Source organism: Convolutriloba macropyga, chromosome 2 (assembly GCF_964194025.1).
Source record: "Convolutriloba macropyga chromosome 2, txConMacr16.3, whole genome shotgun sequence".
NCBI classification, from domain to species: Eukaryota; Metazoa; Xenacoelomorpha; order Acoela; family Convolutidae; genus Convolutriloba; species Convolutriloba macropyga.
In genome coordinates, this window is record NC_134469.1 from 15,307,743 (window position 1) to 15,333,538 (window position 25,796).

The 25,796-nt window shown below is 36.8% G+C and overlaps 2 protein-coding genes across 3 annotated transcripts in view; one reads left to right on the top strand and one right to left on the bottom strand.

Moving 5' to 3' along the window:
- The window catches only part of LOC142357096 (uncharacterized), a 99,318-nt gene that overhangs the window by 35,711 nt on the left and 37,811 nt on the right, over positions 1-25,796 (bottom strand). For both annotated transcript variants that reach the window (XM_075408805.1, XM_075408800.1), the window contains exon 15: positions 20,193-20,704. In XM_075408805.1, coding sequence (XP_075264920.1) covers positions 20,193-20,704 — 512 coding nt within the window. The remainder of the gene's footprint in view (positions 1-20,192; positions 20,705-25,796) is intronic.
- LOC142335146 (apolipoprotein D-like) lies at positions 6,894-8,411 on the top strand. Its single transcript, XM_075383510.1, has 2 exons — positions 6,894-7,457; positions 7,852-8,411. The coding sequence occupies exons 1-2, from the start codon at positions 7,241-7,243 to the stop codon at positions 8,295-8,297; spliced, it is 663 nt and encodes a 220-aa protein (XP_075239625.1). The 5' UTR covers positions 6,894-7,240; the 3' UTR covers positions 8,298-8,411.

Genomic DNA, 25,796 nt, shown 5'->3' on the forward strand with positions numbered 1-25,796 from the left:
GAATCTGGCAAATACCCGATTTAAAAATTTTGTTTCCCATACCAACATCTATTTGATGGTCACGAACCGGAACTATTCAAACTATCGAAATCATTAAAATAAATGGCCTCAAAGTCATTTTGTCCAATAAAAATTGCAAAAGCTTTTCCAAAAAGCACTGATCTCAGTTTCCGAATTTCGTATCATCAGTCATAAATTGGTTTATCATCAGAATAATTCAGTCAGTCGCTTAAAAAACTAGTTAGTGTTGAAGAAAACTATAAGGACCAAAATGCAGAAGACACTAACACCAAATTCAACATTTATTTGCAATTTGAATATCCTTACTGAAGCACGTAAATGTTATTTATAAATAGCTGAAACTCATAAGATTGCACAAAACAGAAACCCAGGTGCTAAATTTATTCGCCAGCCGATAAATTGACGATTATAAATGAAATAGGGAAGAAATTGTCTGCAATGAAAACATTGGGTCTACAGCTGTGACCTCCGCTTCTGAATTCCCTAGAAACAGCTGAACCTTTTTTGTTATCACAAGAGCAGACGCATTACATCGCGAACTTCACTGCAATCAAGAAATTGACTGAAGAAAACGGGAGCCAAAGCATCTAAAGAATGAAAAATTTAAAAAACTCTACAAGATGAAAACATTGATAGAAAAATAACAACATGAGCTGTTCAAAGCTTTGATCTAATCACAATTAAATGCTGGTGGTAGTAATGTCAGCTTCCGAATTTGATATCAGGAGTCATAAAGAGTTTTATCATCCGAAACTCACAAAGCCATACCTTTTTTCAAGCCTATCTCTTATTATCGAATTAGATAAATGTTCATAGAGCAATGGTCTCAGCTTCCGAACTTCGTATCAGGGGTCAAAAATGGTAGTCATCAGAGGAAGATTTAACACAATTCTGTCGTCAACATTTGATTATACTTTAAAAGAACACGGCTGATAAAAAACACCAAATCTCAAAAAATGTTTTAAAAAGCATACACGTACCTTCAGATTCCAAATTTCATATCACGAATTTGATAGTACCTGACCAATACCATTCTATATATAGAGAACTGTTAACAGTAGTGACATCCGCTTCCGAATTTTTCATCACGGGTCAGAACTGAATTTATCATCACACAACATTGCCGTTGTTTGGTCAATCTGAGAAAATTACTATTGACATTAATGTCAGCTCTCAAATTAAATAACACTAATAAAAACACAAACCGGCTATTGTAGGAGAAAATGCTCTGGAATGAAGGGCGGGGAAATAAATTCAAGGGGATTGTATCCAAACAAAATCTCGGGCGTGTTAGACTGAAGCATTGATTTCTCGTCTTCCAGGTTCTTGTAATAACCTATCGCACAATCGCTTTTGATTTAGCAACAGACGTCATATTTGAATAAGAGCAATGTAAATCACGCAGAAATCAAGAAGTAAAGTCGAGCGTGACAAAAATCACTCGAGAAGTCATCAACCGTAAGTAGTTTCATCATCCAAAACAGACGAAAACTAAAGGAATTAAGTCTTTGCAATTATATTAATGTTCACCAAGCAGTGATCTCAGCTATCAATATCAGGCAAAAAAATCTGACAAATAGTCAATCTAAAAATTTTGTTTCCCATACTAACAATTATTTGAGGGTCACGAAACAAAACTAATCAAACTACCGAAACCATTCAAACAAAAATCCATTTTGACCGATAGAAATTGCAAAAGCAGTTGCAAAAAGCAGTGATCTGTTTCCGAATTTCGTATCATCAGTCATAAATTGGTTTATTATAAGAATATTTCAGTCAGTCGCCTAAAAAACTAGTTAGTGTTGAAGAAAACCAGAAAGAACAAAAATGCAGAAGACAGTTAGACCAAATTCAACATTTCTTTGCAAATTGTATATCCTTACTGACGCACGTTAATGTTAATTAAAAATAGCTCAAATTCATAAATTGGTTTATCATCAGAATATTTCAGTCAGTCGCTTAAAAAACTAGTTAGTGTTGAAGAAAACTAGAAGGACCAAAATGCAGAAGACACTTACACCAAATTCAACATTTATTTGCAATTTGTATATCCTTACTGATGCACGTAAATGTTATTTATAAATAGCTGAAACTCATAAGATTGCACAAAACAGAAACCCAGGTGCTAAATTCAATCGCAAGCCGATATTTACCAATTATAAACGAAATAGGGAGAAATGGTCTACAATGAAAACGTTGGGTCTACAGCTGTAACCTCCACTTCTGAATTCCCTAAGAACAGCTGAACCTTTTTTGTTATCACAAGAGCAGACGCATTACATCGCGAACTTCACTGCAATCAAGAAATTGACTGAAGAAAACGGGAGCCAAAGCATCTAAAGAATAAAAAATTTAAAAAACTCTACAAGATGAAAACATTGATAGAAAAATAACAACATGAGCTGTTCAAAGCTTTGATCTAATCACAATTAAATGCTGGTGGTAGTAATGTCAGCTTCCGAATTTGATATCAGGAGTTATAAAGAGTTTTATCATCCGAAACTCACAAAGCCATATCTTTTTTCAAGCCTATCTCTTATTATCGAATTAGATAAATGTTCATAGAGCAATGGTCTCAGCTTCCGAATTTCGTATCAGGGGTCAAAAATGGTAGTCATCAGAGGAAGATTCAACACAATTCTGTCGTCAACATTTGATTATACTTAAAGTACACGGCTGATAAAAAACACCAAATCTCAAAAAATGTTTTAAAAAGCATACACGTACCTTCAGATTCCAAATTTCATATCACGAATTTGATAGTACCTGACCAATACCATTCTATATATAGAGAACTGTTAACAGTAGTGACATCCGCTTCCGAATTTTTTATCACGGGCCAGAACTGAATTTAACATCACACAACATTGCCGTTGTTTGGTCAATCTGAGAAAATTACTATTGACATTAATGTCAGCTCTCAAATTAAATAACACCAATAAAATCACAAACCGGATATAGTAGGACAAAATTCTCAGGAATGAAGGGGGGAAGATAAACTCAGAGGGATTGTAGCCAAAAAAATCTGGTGTGTTATATTGAAGCATTGATTCCTCGGCTGCAAGGGCCTTGTAATTTCCTATCTCACAATCGCTTTTGATTTAGCAACATATTTAATATCTGAATAAGTGCAATGTAAATCACGCAAAAATCAAGAACTAAAGTCGAGAGGAAAAAAATCACTCGAGAAGTCATCCATCAGAAGTAGTTTCATCATCCAAAAAAGACGAAAAGCAAAGGATTGATGTCGGTTTGCAATTATATTAATAACCACCAAGCAATGGTCTCAGCTGTCATTATCACGCGAAAACATCTTGCAAATACCCGATCTAAAAACTTTGTTTCCCATACCAACATCTACTTGATGGTCACGAACCAGAACCATTCAAACTATCGAAACCAATCAAATAAATGGCCTCAAAGCCATTTTGTCCAATAAAAATTGCACACGCTTTTCCAAAAAGCAGTGATCTCAGTTTCCGAATTTCGTATCATCAGTCATAAATTGGTTTATCATCAGAATAATTCAGTCAGTCGCTTAAAACTAGTTAGTGTTGAAGAAAACTATAAGGACCAAAATGCAGAAGACACTAACACCAAATTCAACATTTATTTGCAATTTGAATATCCTTACTGAAGCACGTAAATGTTATTTATAAATAGCTGAAACTCATAAGATTGCACAAAACAGAAACCCAGGTGCTAAATTTATTCGCCAGCCGATAAATTGACGATTATAAATGAAACAGGGAAGAAATTGTCTGCAATGAAAACATAGGGTCTACAGCTGTGACCTCCGCTTCTGAATTCCCTAGAAACAGCTGAACCTTTTTTGTTATCACAAGAGCAGACACATTACCTCGCAAAGTCTTCACTGCAATCACGACATTGCCTCGAGAAAACGGGAGCCAAAGCATCTAAAAAATGAATAATGTACAAAACTCTACAAGATGAAAACTTTGATAGAAAAAAAAACAGCACGAGCAGTTCAATACTTTGATTTAATCACAATTAAATGCTGGCGGTAGTAATGTCAGCTTCCCAAATTGATATCAGGAGTCAAAGAGTTTTATCATCCGAAACTCACAAAGCCATATCTCTTTTCAAGCCTATCTCTTATTAGATGATTGTCCATAGAGCAATGATCTCAGCTTCCGATTTTCGTATCACGGGTCAAAAAAGGTAATCATCAGCGCGAGATTTAACAGAATTCTGTCGTCAATATTTGATTACCTTAAAAGTACACGGCTGATAAAAACAGCAACAAATCTCAAAAAAAGTTTTAAAAAGCATACACGTACCTGCAGATTCCAAAGTTTATCACGAACTTGATAGTACCTGACCATCAGCAGTAAAATGTAAACAGTAGTGATATCAGCTTCAGAATCTCTTATCACGGGTCAAAACTGAAGTTATCATCAAACAAAAACATCACCGTTGTTTGGTCAATCTGAGAAAATTACTATTGATATGTCAGCTCTCAAATTTAATAACACCAATAAAATCACAAACCGGCTATAGTAGGACAAAATTCTCTGGAATGAAGTGCGGGGAAGATAAATTCAGGGGAATTGTAGCCAAAAAAAATCGTGTTAGACTGAAGGCGTGTTAGATTGAAGCATTTTCGCGGCTGCCAGGGCCTTGTAATATCCTATCTCACAGTCTCTTTGATTTAGCAACAGACTTCATATCTGAAATAGGCAAAGTAAATCACGCAAAAATCAAGAACTAAAGTCGAGCGTGAAAAAAAATCTCTCGGGAAGCCATCAATCTGAAGTAGTTTCATCATCCAGAAAAGACGAAGACTAAACGAATGAAAACTGTTTGAAATTATATTTTTGTTCAGCAAGCAATGATCTCAGCTGTCAATTTTCAAATCTTAGGTTATGGATGAGTATCATCAACAGCTAAAGACTTAAGATTAATAAAATTCTTTTGTCAGCTGGCTTTTGATATTTAGAATAAACTACCGACTAACGTCGCGCGAAGTATCGAGCGATTAGCCTCAACAGACGCCAGCTGCATCTTAAAGGGGTGGCTTAAGTTTTATTGAGGGGCTGGCTGACACATGTGGCGGGCGGGGAGGAGTGAGCAAAGTGGAGGGAGGGTGTGTCGAGCGAGCGTGCAGGGTTAAGGATCGTATGAGGTGGAGGGGGTGGAGCGGGCGTGATCATGAGGCGGGGTTGGGCGTTGAGTTATGTTAGGGCAAACGTGCGGTTTTACGGGTGAATGAGGTGCACTGGGGAATCAACTTCTGGGATAGTCTGTTGCGGCAGGAGAACGAAAAAATGGGGGTCAAACTCTAAGAAGCATCCTCCACACCATGAATACATGCCTCTTAAACAGTTTCGGTGAATCGCTTACTTGGAGGCTAGTTAGCCGTAATGATCTAGGAGAGCTTAATCCCCTTGGGGTTCACCAGTTTAGCCCGTTCGGGAGACAAAAACATAAAAAATAAGAAAACGAACAGACGAAAAAACGGTAGTTCCAAAAATCTCATATAATTGCTACAAATTTTATTAGCAATTGAACAGCTGGCAATTAAATCAATGACAGTTTTCAATTTTAACGTCCCAAATCACCAAAGTTTTTTTGATGAAAACACCAAATCTCAGAAATCAGTGTTGAAAAGCAAACGTATACTTTCACCTTACCAATTTAATATCATTAGTCAAAATTAGTTGATCATCAGAAACTAACCGGTCATTACCCTTCTCTGGGCAAAATACTTCTCTGCTTATATAAAACATAACCGACTAAACGTCGGACGAATTGCTCTCGAACGACTAGTGGGAGCTCTAATCAATTGCAGCCTGCTTCAGTCGGGGGGGGGGGGCTAAATGGGATTAAGAAGTTCAAAAGTGGGCTTCAAATAACCACATTAGAGGTTAGCATATACCACTATTATATTTATATTGAAAAATATCGCACTTTTCATTTAACTTTTGGTATTAAATTGCCGCCAATTGAGTTAAGCCGCTTGAAATTGTGATTGAGAGTGAATTTTAGATCACGCGATACGCAAAAAGTCAAGGGCCTAAAAGTCACTCGAAAAGTCAAAATTGTCAAGCGAAAATTTTGCATAAAAAAGAAAGACGCACACGTTTACAATAATTGCTATGAACTTCGTTCAAGAGCAATTAATAAATACAGCACTGATATCAGCTTCCGAATTTCGTATCACAGATCAGAGATAATTTAATCATCAGAAAATCACAAAGCGATTTAAAAATCCATTGAAAGCTGTCTCTAATTAAATAATTTTTCATAAAACAATTATTCGGTTTCCCAATATCTAATCAGGGGTAAGAAATGTGTTTATCAACAGATTTCAACAAATGCTCTTATCAAAATTTAAATCCCCGGTAAAAATCCGCGGTTGATAATACAAATAACACTTTCGAAAAATAACATTACAAATCAGATGCATATTCATCAACAAAAATATACTTTTCAGCGCCTAATTTGAATTAAAAATGTAATAGGCTGGTTTATTAGCTGAAATCGATGACACAGTTGCCTTAATAAAGGTTGACTATGATTACAACAATTGATGGCCGAAATAATTGCTGACCGACAGGAGTGCTCTCAGAATTCTTAATATTGTTCAAATAAATTTTTCATTTGATCACTTTAAAATCAAATAGAAATATTTGACACAAGAAAAAAACAAAACTGCTGAAAGGTGAGTCAATCTGAGCTTCCTATTTGTGGATAAGATTTCATACATCTGTTGCGTCATCTTTCAAATTAATTGACAGCTCGTTCAGAAATGACAAACGTTGCCATCTTATTAACGGTTACTAATTAACAGTTTACGGCAGTGCCCTTCAATTTTATCTCAGACTTCAAAATTTCAATATCATCAGATTGAGAATATTCTCTTCGGTTCACAGAATTAATCAGTTCACATCTTGATTAAGTTAGAGCGCCTTTGAAAAACCTACATGGAACGTGTACTCCACCTTTCGATCAAACTGCTTAGTGTTCCTGTTTTGAGTTATACCGCTTACATAACCTCGTTAAGAGCTAGGATGAACCGAATGAGTTGGAAACTTTCATACCACTGAACTATCAAAAGGTCATCTGAGTGACTCGTTATGACAACAATGCTCAATGACAACAAACCTCAGTTTGCTCCAAACCGACAATAAACATCAGTGGCAAACACTAAAAGCTACTTTTTATTCATTATTTAACACATCACAACCGAATAACCATGACTTGGGTTCGAACATTTGCGCTCTTTTGTTTCCTGGCACTTAGAGATGGGTGTTTGAGCATTCGGCGAGGAGGTTGTCCCAAAGTTAATCCAGCATACTTCGACCCGGAGGATTTTCAGGGTAGATGGTTCGAAGTGGAGAAGGTTGAAACTACAGAGAGTGACAGACGCACGTGCAGCTTTGCCGAGTTCGAGTTCAATTCAGACTTAGATAGTAAGTACGAAGAAAACATAATTTAGATGATTTGGCTCTCTGTCCTAATAACGTAGGCCACAAAATTATAGCCCCTTTTCTAGGACATATAACGAACAGCCTCCCAATTATTCTACAAATAGCAGGATTTTTTCTGTTCCTACAAGCTCAAGTGCTATAAATACAAACAATTATAATGTAATAGCCTTTATATTGTTACGGGGGCAACAAGTAAAGACGCAAACCAAACAGCGTTGTTGGTGTAATAGCGATGAAAGACGCCCAAAATATTTGAAAAATTTACCATTGCTACCTAATCAGCATTGAACAATTAAATACAAGTAAAAACAGCTGTGGCTACAAAACAAATTTGGCAATCTCAGATGTGATAAAATGCAAATTTATTACGTTTCAGCTCTGGACTGGTCACTAATAATGAACAGCACTAGTTTCACCGGCAGTCAGTACGAGAGCATCATCATTGAACCGAGACCCACTTCTAAACAGACCAAGGGGGAGTTCATGGTCGGACCCAAAATTCTCTCATCCCCTAACTTTTTCCTCCTACACGTTGACAAACGCTTCGCCCTCACCTACCTCTGCCAGCCCGTTGGCCCTTTCCTCAAGTCTGAAAAAGTCTGGATCATGTCAAGAAGCCGATATCCAGACCCTCTAGGTCTTAGGAAGATGGAACTGCAGTTGAAGTCACTCAAAATTGACCTTAAACTGATGCCCGTCAAACACAAAAACTGCCCCGATATCAACGATAAAAAAAGCGAAGAGCAGGAGAATATTGTGCAAAAAGCTATCAACTATTCGAGCAACTCTTGGAACTTTACAGGTTTGGATGGAGGAAACTAATGTTTTCATTTGGTGGTTTCGAATAGATTCTAGCTGTTGCAAATGCCATAGTTTAATTTATATAGCCAGTGTCATCTTAAGTTTGGTATCCTCAATTAAAACTTTGATACAAAGTTTCCTTTTGTCCTCATTATTATGAACATAGCTGGCAGATTGCCAGAAAAAAGCCGCGATAGCTTCGTAGATCTGCAGTCTCAAAAAAAAAACAGTAAGACAGACCATAAAAATTGAACGCTGATATGTTATATTTTGAATAAAAATCTGTATAAGTTTTTGCTGCCTCTATTAGCTGCTCTCTAATAACCTTCATTTAGAGTGACACACACCCATTTGACCTTATCTCTTTGAATTAAAGTAGATAAAAGTCAATTTCAAAGTGATGAAGTCATTTTTGAGAGTGAGGTAAGTCAAATGTGACCAAAATATTAATCACAAAAATGAACAAAAAAACTCGCTCCACTAAAAGCGAAAAATGACGTCACCCACGCAATTCAGTCAAAATTGCATGAACGAATGAACAAAAAGCAGATTTGAAGTAGTTGTGACGTCATATGGTCCTAACAAAAATCGCGACGACGAAATAAAAAACATAGCCGGAAGAATTCCGGAAGCGACTCGAAGCGTCAAAACTTCACAAAAAAACCGCAACAGCTGCTGAAGCCATTACCTTTTGCATTAAACCATTAACTCATTACATCCCCAGGTCTGATCTAAAAATTGGCGAAATTTTAACCACCAAGAGTCACCAAGAGACAAAATGCTGCAAAATTTTGTATTATTGAAAACGTTTGGTAACGTTAAAAAGTCCGAAATAAATAGGATGGTCAAAACACTGATAGGCTGAAAAAGCTGACAGGGCTATCAATTGCCCTCAATTTATTTATGATTCATTCATGAACCTCAAAAAAGATCGCGAAAGCAAACGGCAGATAATGATCGTAGAAAATGAGTTAAAATTTTCAAAAAGGATGCTCGAATTTAAGAATCATAAAACCACTACAATAAGATTTCTAATCACTACAATTAAGACAAAAGCAAGACACACTTCTTCCTTGTTGTTTATATGCTCGACAACATGGTTTAATACTTATTGAAAAATTAAATCAATCATATAAAACATAAGCAACAGAACAAAATTCAAAGGCAAGAAGTTGTTTAAAAACAATACCACGGCCGGAAGAAAATTGCAATAAAACTAATAAGTAGTGTCTAGAAAACTCTCATTACTGCTTTATGTTGAATGAAGCCAATTGCAAACCAAAGAAATGACAAAAATCTAATAAAAAGCTCAAAACATTCAATTTTCTAACAACTGAAAAAATCAATAAAACGAATATAAATGTAGTTACCACGACAAAACTAGAATGATACAACTAGAATGTGAAGAATATGGACACAATATAAGGAACACCGTAACAAAAAGACTAATTCTTGATTTTTGAAAGTTAAAAATCAAATTAAAAAATCAACAAAAACTAATACATTTCATTGTTCAGCATTCGAGACATAGAAAAGACAACGAGTCATCTGAGACAAATATGCATCCGCCTGAACCGACCAAAAAAGAAAAAGCAGAATTCAAAAATACGAAGCATTGTAAGATTTTGCAAAAAAAAGGGTCGAAAAACCTTTAAGACTGCATTTATGAAAATAATTTTAACTGATTTCAAATACTTAACGGCAGAAAATGATTCAATTTTTATTGAAACGAAATTAAAGTCTCTCATGTTGCACAAAAAGACTATTTCTAGTAATTAAAACCAAAATACAAACAAAAAAACTCACACAAAATTAGAAAAAAATACTAGCAAAATCAGATTAGCATATGTAGAATTTTATAAAACAAAATTGGATCGAGGAAGAAAGAGGCGTTGAATATATGAATTATCGAAGGAGAGCTGCAATATTAACTAATTTTTGACAAAAAGGGGGGCGGAGTCAAGGAGCAAAGGCAAATGTCCCCACCATCGGGGCGACCGCCTCGAAGCTCTTCAGACGTACAGGCAAGTACCGAGGTGTATGCCTGTTTCCGCTAGTCGGGAGACTCATCGCCAAAATCTTTGCCACCAGATTGAGAATTTTGGCCGAGGAAATTGGAGTTCTCGGAGAGAACCGAAACGGGTTCCGAGAACAGCGACTCCACTCAAATCGTTCTCCGCGTGGAAGATGAAGTCAGGAGAGTGATGGGGGGGGGGGGGGAGAAACAACAGCAACAACAAGATCTCGACAGACCAGGGGCGGTTACTCGACTTAACAAAAGCCTACCCGAGGGTCAACAGACCCCTCCTCTGGACTATACTCGGAAATCTAGGTATGAGTCAGGCAGTGGTGGAAGTGCTTAGAGGCCTACACGAGGGGACTCACTACAAAGTAAGAGGCCGGGAAGAGCTTAGTGAAGAATGGTTGCCATTTCGAGGCTTGCGAGAAGGAAGCACATCCCCTATATTGTTCAATGTATACCAAGCCGAAGCTATGAAAAGCGTCGAGGAAGAGACAAGAGAAGACGGAGAGGAACGAGCATCTGTGCGAATTGACGTGGGCTTGGGTTCCCGGGAAAGGATTCCCCGCGACAGACCCCAGACAAACGTTGACTAGCAGTCAGGAGAACCTAGTCATTGAGGATGTCCTGTTTGCCGACGATTCTTCTCTGATCGGTTGGATGGAGGGGCTGTTGAGTGGAAAAGAAGTGAAAGACAGCATGCTCCATTTCGAAGAGAAATGTCACGACGGGAAGGGAGAAGTCTTCTTCGGATCCGCTGAAGCCTAGAAGACACGTTTTCTAGAAACGACGATTGGCAGGAAAAAGGATATCTCCGCGAGCATCAAACGTGGCAACTTGGTCTGGGCGAAGATTCAGAACTGGTTATGGAAGTCCTCCTTGAGCAAGAGAACAAAAGCCTTAATTGTTCAGGCAGTCGTATAGTCAACCATGCTTTTCGACAGTAGTGCCAGGGCATGGGCTGCGTCCGAGGTGGCCAATTCCAGAGCACGGCAGATCGAGCCTACATAATTATCTGGAATGACGGAAGGGGCCTGCCGCTTATAAGGATGCAGCGTGAGGGCATTAATATGTTCAGGATACGAGGTGGGCTACAAATTTCCTCTGCCAGGACGAAGGCGAGATTAGGGCGTTCATCATCATCGTCGTCGTCGTCGTCGTCGTCGTCGTCGTCGTCGTCGTCGTCGTCTTCATCATCATCATCATCATCATCAGGCTTTTCAGTCGGGGTCGACCATTACCAGCCACAACTGTCACAGATAAGAGCTCTCCATTGCGGCCGGTGCACAGCAGTTTCTTTGGCAATGGTGAACCAATCTTCATTCCACTTTTTGTGAGACATCCTTGGGGGCTTGAGGTGTTGTTTCAGTTCCTCGCACACGATGCTTCTCCAGGTGGTTTTTACACCACCAGGCCCTCCTGGAAGAGATTAGGGCGTTGGAGAGAGCGGAACATGTAATGCGAATGCCAAGCTCTTGACTGACAAAGCAGGTTGTATTCGGCAGATGGGATTGCGAGACCCTGCCGAGTGGAAAACTAAGAGGAGGCATTGTCGCATATTGGAGACGCTTTTGGAGGGAAGCGGGCTGGGATTGGACCGACGCCGAAAACTTGGTGTCTAATCGTAAGCGGTAGAGACAAGCTGCAGCAGATTGCAGAAATTAGTTGTTGGACTGGGAAAGGAAAATGAGCGACCACCATAGGAAGGAACCGGTACCATCAAGGAAGGTAGAAAGAGAAGGGGGAAATATCGTTCCCCTGTCGGCGAGGCTGGGATCGTGTCTGTAGGACTCAGACTGGCCAGGCACAGCATGAGCGTCGGATGCACCGAAAGCCTCGAAAGAGGTTCAAATTCACAGTTTGTGAAAGAGTTCACAGAGCAGAGCAATCTCACCAATCACCAGCGAGCTTGCTCTGTGACAGGGAGAGCGGAATGTGAAATATGCGACAAAAACATCCTGCTGCGTAACCTCCCGAGACATCGATGCGTAGTTCATGGAAAGAGGGAAGAGCCCACCAGCTCTCTTCGCCCCCGAGGCCCGTGTCCAATATGAGGCAAAAGGTTGCTGAAAAGCAACATTGCCCGTCACATCAATCGATTACATCCTGGGATATGATGATCGTCCGTTCGGCCTGAGAGGCACTGTCTTGCAGTTGAGATGGTAACTGTCCCCACCAACTGGGCGACTTCTTGATTCGACTGCGAGGTAGTATTTTTCAGAGGTCATGAGGAGAAGGGCTACGTTACCCGAGGACAAACCGAAGCCGATTAGCAGGGAGAAAATAACCTAGCTCGAACTGGAATTTTAACAATACCCGACAGACTAGAAACCCATTACAAGGCCCCCAGGGGCGATCATGTGGAAGAGAGAGAGAGAGAGAGAGAGAGAGAGAGAGAGAGAGGAGTGATGAGCAATAACACAACCAAAAAACAAATCAAATCAGGCACAGATTTTTGGCACACACGCAATACAAAAACAGAAAACTATACAAAAAAGTGATTGACAAAACATCGAAGCTAGCAGTTCTTCTAACTAGACACTAACAGAAAACAGACAGGTGTATATTGAGAAATGAACTAATTTCTTACCTCCAGACAAAGCAAGAGTTAAGGGAAAAGTATAGGAAAAAGAACATCAATCAGAGCAAAAATACGGAACCGAGGAATGAACAAAATTCTAAACGGGACATTTACTAAAAACTATGCAGAAGTACCAAATCGGAAAACAAATCACCAAGAAAAAGTTAACCAAGACAAAATGAACTTAAAAGAAACCAAAAAAAAACAAATACCAAAAATTCTCAACGGGACAACAGACAAAGGAAGATATGCATATCCAACTCTCGAAAACACGGAAAACTATATAACATTTAGAACATATATTGAAATCAAAAACATACCGGGCAGATTGCCGGAAAATAGCCGCCGTTGATTCCAATAAGCATGATTGGGATTGAAAGAATAGATAATGAAAAAAAAAAGATTTTTGTACAAAAACATTTTTTAAGTCCGATTTATTTTGATGGCATTTCGTAGTTGAACATACTTCTGTTTCTTAGAGAGAGGCTAGAGGAACTACTATCAATACAAATAAGCATTAGAGAGAGGTAACTAATACTTATAGGAACGATGTTCAAATAGCGGGCATCTAAAATTGGGCTTTATGGGTTTATCCCGTTTCTATTTCTTGACTTCAATTTTTATACTGACTCTGTCCATTTTGAATTACTTTGCTGAGCAACTGATGTTCAAAATCACTTTAAGCAGAATGAGAGAAGAGAGAAACTAGCCTAGAGAAGTCAAAAAGATTTCACGCAAAATGTTGAAAAAGCGGCAAAATGAGGTAAAGCGAAACATTTTTTTGTTCGACGAAGTAAAAAAACATAGCAGGACAAGTCCTGAAACACAACTCAAAGAATTGAATGAAAAAATTAAAATTAATCTAGCTGACCAGCAGATCAATTGAACAAAGCCAGCCAAAACACAAACGAAATCATCAAAAAAAATGAGAAACTAAAACAATCAAACAAACTAAACAAAAATAAGCTCATTACTAAAACTCTTGAAGCTTTTTCCGTTAGGCAAAATTTCATCCCCTTAAAGATACATGTTTCAAAAATATTTTCAAGACCATTTCTTGTTTTTGAATTGGGTCCAGTATTATATCTGCATGACCTGAAAAAAATCATTACCCATTGAAGATCGATTAACTCAAAAATGACCAAAAAATATAAAAAATGAAATCAATTGCAAAATTGACAAAAAATTTGCTGAAAATTCTGATATTAAAATCTTCAGAATCATTTCTGTGTCTCTAGAGACCATCCATTAACCCAATTCCAAGCATTTGAAAAATTATTGGCTGAAAGATCGATAGGCAAAAATTTTCAGAAAAAATCTCAAATTTCAAAAAATAGAAACTCGTTCTATTAAAAAGTTGAAAACCGTTCAATTGCCTAGCAGCTATCTAATAACACATTATTAAACCCTGGATGAGGTTAGCTATCTACTGAGGCAAGAAAAACTCAATATAAGACAAATGTTTTGAAAAAGATTAAAAAAAATTGCAAATTTTATCAAAAAATTTCTAAAATTCGAAAAGCTAAATTGTTGATAACAAATCCAATGATGCCAACAACCATGCAGTAATTTTTTGTCAGACCGTGGAATTGGTTTTCTGGCACCTGAGAATGGACAAATATCAAAAATACACAATTCCTTGAAAAAATTGCAAATTTTATATTAAAAAATGCCAAATTTCGAGACATTAAAATGTTGAAAACCAATCCATTATTACTACAAACGATGCAGTGCTCTACTGTCAAACCACAAAGGACATTTCCTGGCCCCTGAAACTGGAAAAACTCAGCGCAAATGAAACGAAATTGAAAAGAAGTTAAAAATGAGTTTTCAAAGGCTGCGAAGCAGTGTTCACTAAACGTTACACACTGAAGAATGGAAACGTAGACTGCACACTGAGTTGAGGCATTGACATTAATATCATTTTGCATGTTTATATTTGTAGTACCAAAACATATAGCTCATAAAATGGTCATAACAAGTTATTTTGTCTCGCAAAAGCCTTCATCATTTTTCAAAAACTTCAACGTAAGACTAAACAAAAAAATCACAAAAACATGAAAAATTGCAACACTTTGAGCCCAAAAACTCCTAACAATGACCTTTTAACCTTCAATTAAGGCTATCCCAGCAGCTGCACCACTCTAAGCTATTTAAGTACTGAAGCTCACTTTGGGCCTCTAATGAAACTTAATGCCTGCTGGGCTTTACCTGCTTATCCCGTTTTGAAAGATCAAGGTCTTTGAAAAATCTTTAAAAAACACACACAGCGCCCCAATACAATTCAATTTCTTTGAATTGTAAAACAATAGGAGCGCTATAATAGCCGGCTGAGAAGATGAGGGCGGCTATTAAACATCTTCAAAAACGGTGAAAAAGGACAAACGAAGTCGAGAAACGTACGATAATACCCATGCCAATGAGCTTTAGTTATATGGAGAAGTGATAGTACCAAGTCAATTCTTCTGAAGTTTAGATCGTCAAGAAAGATTACACTCTTATCACATTAATGATTATGGAATCAGGTTCGACTCCAAACTCTTTCAGGCTCACAAGTTTCCTGAATTCTTTGTAACGTTTTTGAACGACAAGTTTTCTGTCGAATGCCTACTTTTGTACAGGAACAATTCATTGTCCACACTGCAACACGGTTTTCATACTGTTTATCAGACATCAGGTATTTACCCCGAGAGGTCAAATGTGTCTTTTGTATGCTCTCGCTGGCGGTACTTCTTCTGATTAATTGTTTAAGTTCAAATGTGGGTGAACCAGATGGTAGCGCCCTTCTGGCGTTGCCATCGCGCTGATTAATTGGATTCCCGTACAGATTTTAGAAAATTTTATATCTTTTCTCAAGGAGAACAGCATCTTTCAAAGGCTTACGACCACTTCTCCATCTTTGAAGGGGACATGATGTGGTACAAGCTCACATACAAGCTCTGAGTGACTCTTTTGCAAATGAACAAAATTTTAAAAATGATCAATTTCAAAAAATTTTGTAATGCGTTTTGTTGCTGTGTGAAAAATTACTTCAAATTACCTTTGGTCTGGGGAATAAGTCTAAATTTTTCGGATTAATGGGAAATTTTCTTAAAATGAACTATTTTTTGTTTTCTTAACAGACTCAAAATGATTACCATCCGTTTAAGGAATACTTGAAAAGTTTTTTGAGCAAAATGGAAAATTTTCAAATTTTGAACTTACGAAAAATTTCAAAAATGCAACATTGCGTTGTAAAGATTTATAATAACTTTAAAAAAAACACTGAAAGCTCTTGTATTTTCTGAAGAAAAGGTCCATGTATAAGTCATAGGACTTCCTTTCCGCCTATACAAAAGATTGCTACATGTTTTGGTTCCAAAGATGGAGCGTAAGAAAACTGACAAAAATGGAAAATATTCGAATTTTTTTCACAATATTTCAAATGCTGTCCAATTGTCACCCAAATACCCTTCAAACAATTATAGTGATTTTAGACTGCAGAAGGAGTTCCCTATGACGAAAAGTGTAATGAATGTGTAAAAAAGTGTAAGTGAAACAATAATTTGGTAGAACACAATTTTTTTTTAAAAAAATTCAGAAATGGGTCAAAATTTTACAGTCTCTGGAAGAAAAACTGGAGGACGTTATCCAAAAACAGCTTCACAATACAATACTGCAACCCAAAATCACTTCACTTTTCTCTCAGTAAAAAAGGCGTCAAAATTTACACAAGACATTGCAAAAAACAAAAAATCGGGCAAAAAAACTTATCCCAAAAACCCATCAAGGAGTGATTTTATCAAAACTTTATTCCGAGACTTTAACTACACTTGGGCCACCGAGGTCACATGCAAAAAATATCGGGTGTTCTATCACGATGAGTTCGAGATCGTATGTTTTTGAAAATTTCGGTATATATAGTTATATGTTTTTAGACCGAGCGGGCCGCAACCCCACCCTCACGTTTTTACGATGCCAATGCGATAGCCCCAAAAAAATTTCTATTTAAAAATTTTACGGCCTCCGAAGTTTTTCCTAGATACATAAAGAAACTATTTAGCACATAGGCAGCTATACAGTGCGACAAGTTGAAAGCTCAGATTTTATTTTTTAAAATGCGTAACGCACGGGCTCAGTCTAAGGCCGACTACTGTCCCTGATGCCAATGATCTTGAAAATTACTGCGAATCAAATCAAATTGTTCCCTTTGCTGATGAAACAAAAATACATAGGCAAAAATACATATATGACTGTTGAGCTTTGATCTAAAACTTTGGTCTAAACCTGTTGCCATAAACCTTTCTTTGATAACAGTTCGATAAAAGAAACGGACCAAACTAAGCATCCAGGTCCCACTTTAGATAGAAAAGTAACATCTAGGCAGCACATCAATAAAGATTGTTGCAAGCTTTCACAATTGTTCGGTGTTGTATATCAAAGCTAAGATTCTTTTTTCTCGCGATCAACTAAATTCTCTTTATAATACATTGGCAAAATCGGTAATTGTGTATGGTTCATTAGGATATGATATACACCTCAAATTAATTGGAATGAAATATTGAGTTTTCAAAAAAAGAATTAGATTTATTTTATTCGAGAAAATGAGATCCGGCGTCACTTCTTGTTTGATTACGGAAAACTAACCGTCCATGCGCTCTATATCAGGGATATTTTTCTGGAAACATAAGCAATTGTCAAAAAGATCTAACAAATTATTTATTGTCTCGAAAACAGGAGGCTAACTCGTTGCTCTAAAATCAAATTTCTACCAAATAATCCATTTGCTTAAAATTGGATGAGAAAATCACTTTAACGACAAATTAGTGTTGCATCTAACTTTCTTTGCTCAGCGAGTCTTTTGCCAACAAACGTCACGAGTTGACAGGCACTGATTTTTACAGCTTTCTTAAACGTTTTACAAATATGTACATAATCGATAATTACAAGAATTAAAGACTTTTTCTTAAGTATGAAAATTTTTCGTTGATTCTAACTGAATTCTCCTAAATGAGGGCTTCCTGATTTACCAATTAATGAGATCTACTTCTCTTTGGTAATGTTTACCGGATTAATTTTTCGATTTACTGTAGCTGGTTGATTTCAGTTCGAAAAGTTCAAGCTCGGAACTGAACTTTTGAAATGTCTCTGACTACATTGAAAATCACATTATCCTGTTACTCAGAGCATCAAACGTAGCGGTGCTTAATTACACTTTCAGCAATCGCTTTAGTAACTGCCGAGAAAGTATCAAAAAAGTGTAATTCATTACGAGAAGGCGACTAAGTTGGTTAATTAAGTTTGGGCAAAGAAACTTAGACAACGGCACTCGAAAAATCTTTGATTGAGTATATGATATTCGTACGGGCCTTTATATGGCTTTATTACAAATAAATAGACTAAGTTAAGCTGCCTAGTTTACCAATTGACTAGTTGAGCCTTCCAGCTCTACCTGAGGAAATTATCCTCTTCGTCCTCTAACTCTCCAAATATACAATTACTTTTCAATTCTTGCGTTGTCTTATAGCTTTATTTTGCAGACTCACACTTTCCAAAAATAGCCGGAAAATAGCCGCGATAGACGCCTGTGACCTTCCATGAATTGAAACAACTAAAGAAACAAGATAGGCAAATTGACCAACAGTCCTTTAGTAGACCACTAGATTTTTTGTGTTAGACACGTACTGTCGTTTTTATGATACACATACGGTTTATAAGGAAAAAGCTCAAGAATTAGGGCAGATAAGATTGGCACTACCCTGATGCACATTATTGATCTTTAACTAGTAAATGCTCATAAAATAAAGTTCCATAAGTGATCTCATAAGTCAATTTTTTGAGTGAGGTAAGTCACGCAATCAACCTAAAAGCAGATATGACGTCACGCAGACAAAAATTCAACTGCAAATCATCAGAAGTCACTGAAGTCACTGAAAAAGTTAGGGTAATACGAAACAAAAATCATCAATTAACATCAAAAAACAACTGCTATGAACTCACATTGCCAACTATAATTCTCTATTTCTCATTAGCAACCTGTCATCAAATGTCGATGAGTACTGTCGCTAATAATATTGAACGATACGAAAAATAACCGAAAATCGCAAAAAAAAACTCGCTTGAACTTTTTGAAAACACTTAGTATAAAAGTCATAGAGCAAACAGCTACTGAAGGATACAAAAACACCAATTCATTGAGTCCTGAATGACCACCGTTGAGGCCTGTCATCAATCTGATTAAGTGATAAGATAGCAATAAGCACAAAAAAAACTAGCAAACTTAAAAAAAATCCAACTTAAAAAAAAGATTTAAAAAAAAAACGATTAATAAGTCACAAAAAACAAAAAGCTATGAACTAAAATATCTTGCTTTAATTGAAGCCTATTTAGCAACCAATCAGAAGTGAAAATAAAGAGACTAAGAATTGAGACAACAAAGTTGAAAAGAAAAACGCGCGAAACTAAAAAAAAAACACCAGAACGACAAAAACAAGACTAAATATTCAAATTAATTTCTGAAAAGACTGGGTCAATATCAAAAAACAACTGCTGTGAACTCAAACTGACAACTACATTCCTTTTTCTCATTAACAACCTGCCATTAAATGTCGATGAGTCCTCTCACTAATAATATTAAATGATAAGACAACAATATCCCAAAATCGCAATAAAACTCGCTGAAACTTAATGAAAACACTTAGTATAAAAGTCACAGAACGCAACAGCTACTGAAAGTGACTGAACGCAACAGCTACTGAAAAGAAAATCTCGCAACTCAAAAAATTCGATAATTATTTTTGAAAACAATTATTGTTAAGTCAGAGAAAGCATTAGCTTTGAACAAAAACGATTAAATCGATAAATGTAAGCCCTATTAGCACCATCAGAGACTTGATTGAATAATAAGACATCAGAAAGTACAATAATAATAGTAGAACCCGAAAATTCACTCAAAATTTTTCAGAAAAAGTAGTGTCAAACCGCCAAATTGTTCAAACACCAATTTCTCACTCCAAGGTATTTTTGAAAAAAGTCAGGCATCAAACCTACTCGATTTTTCGCTCCATTTGCTATTTCAGGGTGACCAAAATCACCATTCTAATTTGACTTCTCACTGACGTGAAAAAGTCGAAAAAAAAGCGTGAACACATCTTAAAAAGACAGCGCAACAATACAATTCAAATTCTTTGAATAGTAAAAAAAATAGGAGCGCAATAATAGCCGCCTGGAATTGCTGACGCGGCTATTAATAAGCCTAAAGATTGAACTCTGAACCATAATTTGATTCCATCACAGACCTATTGGACATTGCCATTGTTAGGATTCTGTACTATACCTTGTAATAATGGCAGGCGACTCGGGATTCCTGCAAGCGGCCATAAAGAGCACCACGTTGTTATGTCTAGCCTTGCACAAGGTCTTGATATCCTTCGTAATGATATCTGTGTCGTGCACAGTTGTCGAGGCCCTGCGTCTCGCAGCCAACATCGCTGATTCCCAGTTGGCCGCGGACGAAACCGTAGTGCCTGTAGTAGTATTTGTAGTAGTCGTTGCACTTGTAGCACCACTTGAAGAGGCATACGAGGAGGAACTGCTAGAAGCAGAACTTAGCATCTGTTGTTGTTTGTCGTTGTTTGGAATGAGCACCGTTTGTTTGGAGGAGGAGGCAGAGGGTATTAAATGGCCATGGCGAGTCATTGACATCTCGTTGTGTAACCTGTACACCTTCACAGCCACTTCCCCGTGCCAGTAGCCTTTGTATACTGTAGCAAAGCGACCATAACCCAGAATTTTATCCAGTTTAAGGTCTTGCAGTGACATGATTTCATCGTAGTCATCGTCAATTCGCTGAAACAATATTACTTCTAATGCGCAGCAATTTAAATTACAAACTATGCGAACAAAAGTTAGCGTTCAAAGTCATGACTTGAACCCTATGAGACGTAAACGATTCATCATCTATTTGCTCAATGCCTGTTGTTCAAGGCAAGTTACTTTGTAAACACACGGATTAAAAACCAACCGACGGTGTCTTTAGGATGCTGCTGAATAGCAGGTTGAACCATTAAAACAAACAGTCGGATGGCAACAGAAATATTACCTAAGGCTTAAAACTGGCGATATTCAAATCATACAAAATAGCCAGACAAACTAATTGAGGGCGACTAATTGATTAACTCGGCCTATCGAAGGTTATAAAAGGTCAATTAATAATGAAGGTCTTAAGCCGGACAAAAGTGGAATCCGTCAACAAAAAATGGCCCAGAAATATTGATGCAAGCAATCAACATCAAAGTTGACTGCACCGTTCAAAAAAATTGCTAAAGCCAAAAATTTGTATCTTTTGCAAAAATTAGTCGACTGATTACTAACAGACAGTTCGTTGAACTGAGATTTCTTGGCAGTCCTGCAATTGCACGGGTCAATGATGCAATTAAACACTGACTCAGCAATGGCCGAAAGCGTCGACATTCTAACCATGGTGAACAGCAAATTGGACAGAACGACAGTTAACTACAGTGGTTAAAAGGAATTAGCTAATTCGAATGATTTTTCAAATAGGAAACTTTTTCTGCTATATAAAGTTCATATTAAGTATCTAATTCCACATTGGCTATATTAAGTATCTATTTTTATCTCTCTCTGAGAAACATATATTAAAACAAAGATAATGCTGGTCTAAAATGTAGTGGAACTATGAAATAACAACAGAGTAAGAGTTGAAATGTTCTTTGGATCTCTGTTTGATTTGTTAAACTAGCTTGGGGAAACAAGTGGTGTGCTGTTTAATGGATGCGTGCTTCCATGGAACTCAGCGTTTCTCGTTTTCCATATTATGTTCATACAACAAACGAAACAGTCGAGATTATGTGTTTACACTGGAGGCAAAAGAGAAAGTGACAAAGATGAATATACAAATATTAAGACAGAACTGATAGATGGAAGAAACCAAGCTAAGCCACCGAATTGATACTTAATTAGCATCACTAGAGCCAACAGCAAATTTAGATAATAAGAATGCTGATACATTTTCAAACGCTTTAACTCCTATTAATAGTTTATCACTTAGATGAACATATAATTGATGGAACACATTATTCCAAAAAGTGTGTACAGGTTTTAGTTAGAAGTCTGTTAGATGATAGTGAAAATTTAATTTGATCTTACAAATTCAGACGTAATAATTCATAATACCCTCAGACCAGAAATAATAGGCAAAACATAGCCGGCAGATTGCCGGAATAGCTCCGAAAGAAGACCTGCGTGCTGTATAATAGAGATATAAACAGAGACAGGCCTAAATTGAAAAAAAATCGACGTCGCTCAAAAAGCTAGGTAAAAAACATTCAGCAATAAATTAATAAAGCTTGTTAAAATTCATCCCGCAGAAGCCTCTTATTAAGGACCTTTGCTGCACATATGAGTTCTTTTGACCTTCAACAAATAAGTATTAAAGTGCAAAAGTCATTTTATTGAGTGAGGTAAATCATTTATGATCAAAATCTATTCACGCAAAAAACTTTTGCTAAAGAGAGTGAGAAATGACGTCACGCGCGCAAAAACCATAAGTGAGAGGAAGAAGTCATTCAGAAAATTTGACTTTTTCAGATTTGCTGTGTGAACAAATGTAACACAAAAAAAAGAGCGTCAGACGACGAAACAAAAAACATAGCAGGAGAAGTCCTGACGTACAATTTAAAGAATTTTCATTAACTAAACAAAAAACTAGACATAGAATGGACTATGAGTGAGTTGAAAAAACCATTTCAACAAAAATCAGATAAAACAAAAAAAAACAGAAAATCAATGTCAAAATGCCGCTAGCGAGAACAAAAACCCACTAGCGAGAACTGTCAATCTGATTCTAACAAAAAACTAGGCCTAGAATGAACTATGAATGGATTGGGAAAACAATTTAGAAAAAATCCGATCAAAAAAAATGAAAACAGTAAAAATCAAAGTGAAATTGCCGCATGTGAACAAAAAAACAAATAGCGAGAAAGCGAAATTTTGTTCAAACCCAGATTTCTCACTCTACTTTAAAATTAGAGCGAAAATATATCACGCCGCAAAACCACTCGCTTTTTCGTCCCATTTCCTGTTTCGGCGTGACCAAATTCACTACTCCAATTTGACTTCAAAAATCATGAAAATATGTGAACAGATCTTAAAAAGACAGCGCCCCAATACAATTCAAATTTTTTGAATTGTAAAAAGCCAAGAGCACCGCAATAGTGTTCCGCTAAGATTACAGCTTCGCAGCTATAATAAAAACAGGATTAGTCTGCCTAATTGTGATAAACTTAATAAATAGTTGTAGTTGCCGACGAATCGGATAAGACTTGGGGTAAAAATAACTGGGATTTTAGAGATCCGATAAGTGTATAACCCCTATGGTTCTAATTATTGTAGAGAGTTACGTTAACAGAGCAGTGACACTAACCCCTTACTATCTTCTCAAACAGTAAAGCATCATTGGACAAACGTATTCAAAATCAGGTCAACCTGAATCGCAGAAGCGACGCCGGACTCCATCTGCAACAGCTGCTAGAACAATCGCCATTGAAACAACAAAAGGCCCTAATAATCTGGCATGATCTCCAATTCCTGAATAATTCAGTGACAGCACGCGAGCAATAAAAACAATCTTTTATCAGTCAACGAATTGAAACATATCCTGAGGAAATAGCGATCAAATAAAAGGCCTCGTCTGCTGTCATTTTTTGGTGTAGCTATTTTTTTTCAAACGTCTGCACGATCTGAAAATTGCTCTTGTTATTAGTGTGAGACGTCATCTGATTTCCGCAAGAAAAAAATCGCAGTACTATAAAGTAGAACTACAGCGGATTCATCTGGCATCACGAATTGAACTAAATTCGCTCAGAAGTTATTCAGCACAAACGTACATTGAACAAATTAATTTTGGCAAAGATCAAAAACCAGAAAGAGGAAGTGTAAGAATAAATCAAAGAAAGCTAACATTTAGTGAGCCAAACTATTTTTGATGTTTTTTCGTAGGTTTATGAATAATCTTTGCTAGTCAGTTTCGGTTTCTTAGCTTTCATCTCGGCAACCTTTGAGATTTCATTGTCTTGGAGCTGCCGTCTGAGATCGTTGCTGAGGGGTTGACCCTTTGGTGCTGTAATTGCAGTGGACTAGTTTCTTGCTTGTAATTTTGATGAAACGCTTAGCAGTAATGAATGCTTCCAATAGTAATTTATATATTTGCTTAAACAGTCCAGGTAGTTTTCGAGATTTTGGTATCTTAGAACTGCTAAAGGCAATAGAGTATGAATTCTAATGGACTGAAGTGTAAATACTAAATACTATTCTGCATACCATACTGTTCTCATTTATTCTGCATACAAGTTTTCTTCGATTTTGTAAATTTATAATCTGCCTTTAAATTTCAATTTCCTTAGTCAACTAGAATGCCTCAAATTATGTCAAAAGCTACAAATTTTGTTGGAAAAAAATTCAAATGAAAAGTGCTGCAATCAATGATTTAGCGAACTCAAAATTCAATTCTGAAGCAACGTCCGAACTCAGATTTCACGGACAAAAACAATTAGAAATGGTAAAGACCTTGATAATGCAGTTGCTAAAAGTGTAAAAAGTAGCTCTACTGTTCTTAGTCCGGTGGAAGGGGCAAATCCTGATATGAATTTAGAGAAGACAATACATTCAAGCATTAAAAGATCAACTGACAACCTAGTTCCGTGTATGCATAAAACAATAATACATTAGGACAGAACTGCTCACTACTATCAGTGAGATTGTCCATGCCAAAATCAGTGATTTAAGAATTAACTCGATAGCCAAGTAAACGTGGAAGCTGCCAAATCGCAACTTTTTTCTGAATCTGAGCTCTTAGAAACTCATAATTGAAGTGATAATCTTAAACTGCTTGGGTTATCTCCATGTTCAACTAAAGGTAAATAAAATTATCAACAAACATCGAAAATAGTTGCTGATGATGCAGCGGACATCAGTATAATTTGAAGGAGGACATCTCAATTGGGCACCGTCTGTCGTCAAATTAAGAAAGAAAACCAATGATAGCGAAATTTCTGCGCAGAGTAACAAAACTGGATTTCATGAAAAAGAAGAAACTTGGCTGAAACGGACACTTACAAAGACGTCAAAACAATTGGAGATTTAAGTAAAACGAGAGTTAATTTTTTAAATTTGATGAAGGCAGATGATAGAATCAATTCAGTATGTTCGAGAGAGGGCAATTTGTTATGGAATTTGTTCTATTGGAAATACAATTTAGCCTACAAAATTCAAGGTTTGTACGAAGGTGGAATTGATCTCAATTACAGCATAGGAAAGATACTAAAATGTTTCAACTCTTTTGTTCCACCACCACCACCACCACCACCACCCGCAAATATCAATAATCAGAATTTTTGTTAGCTAATATTCTCACACGGCAAACAGAGAACCCAACATTCTGCGATGGCCTCAAGTTCTTCAAATTTCAGATTTCTGTACCGAGGCACTGGACCACGATCATTTTATCGTCCCCAATGCTGAAGATTCATTACATAAAATTAACTCACAAACTATAACTATCCTCAACGTAAAAAAAAATTGTTGAACCTAGAAGCCTAAATTTATGGTCATGATGTACAACCTAATATAATTTGTTTAACTGAAACCAGGCTTTCTGAAACAGATGAAATGTCCAACTTTCTGGCTACTCGATACAATACTTTTGTAGCCCACGAATAGGAATTCTAAGCGGAGTCATGTTGCAATGTTACCATTTTTGCCATATTACAACGGAAAGTAATTAGACTTTTAGGAAACTCTTTGTGTAGATATCTGCAAAAACAGACAAACCTTTAAAACTGTAGTTGTATATAAACCACCACGCTCGAACCAAATTGAATTGGTTAAAAATGATGAAAACATTTTCAGATAATCTAAATAC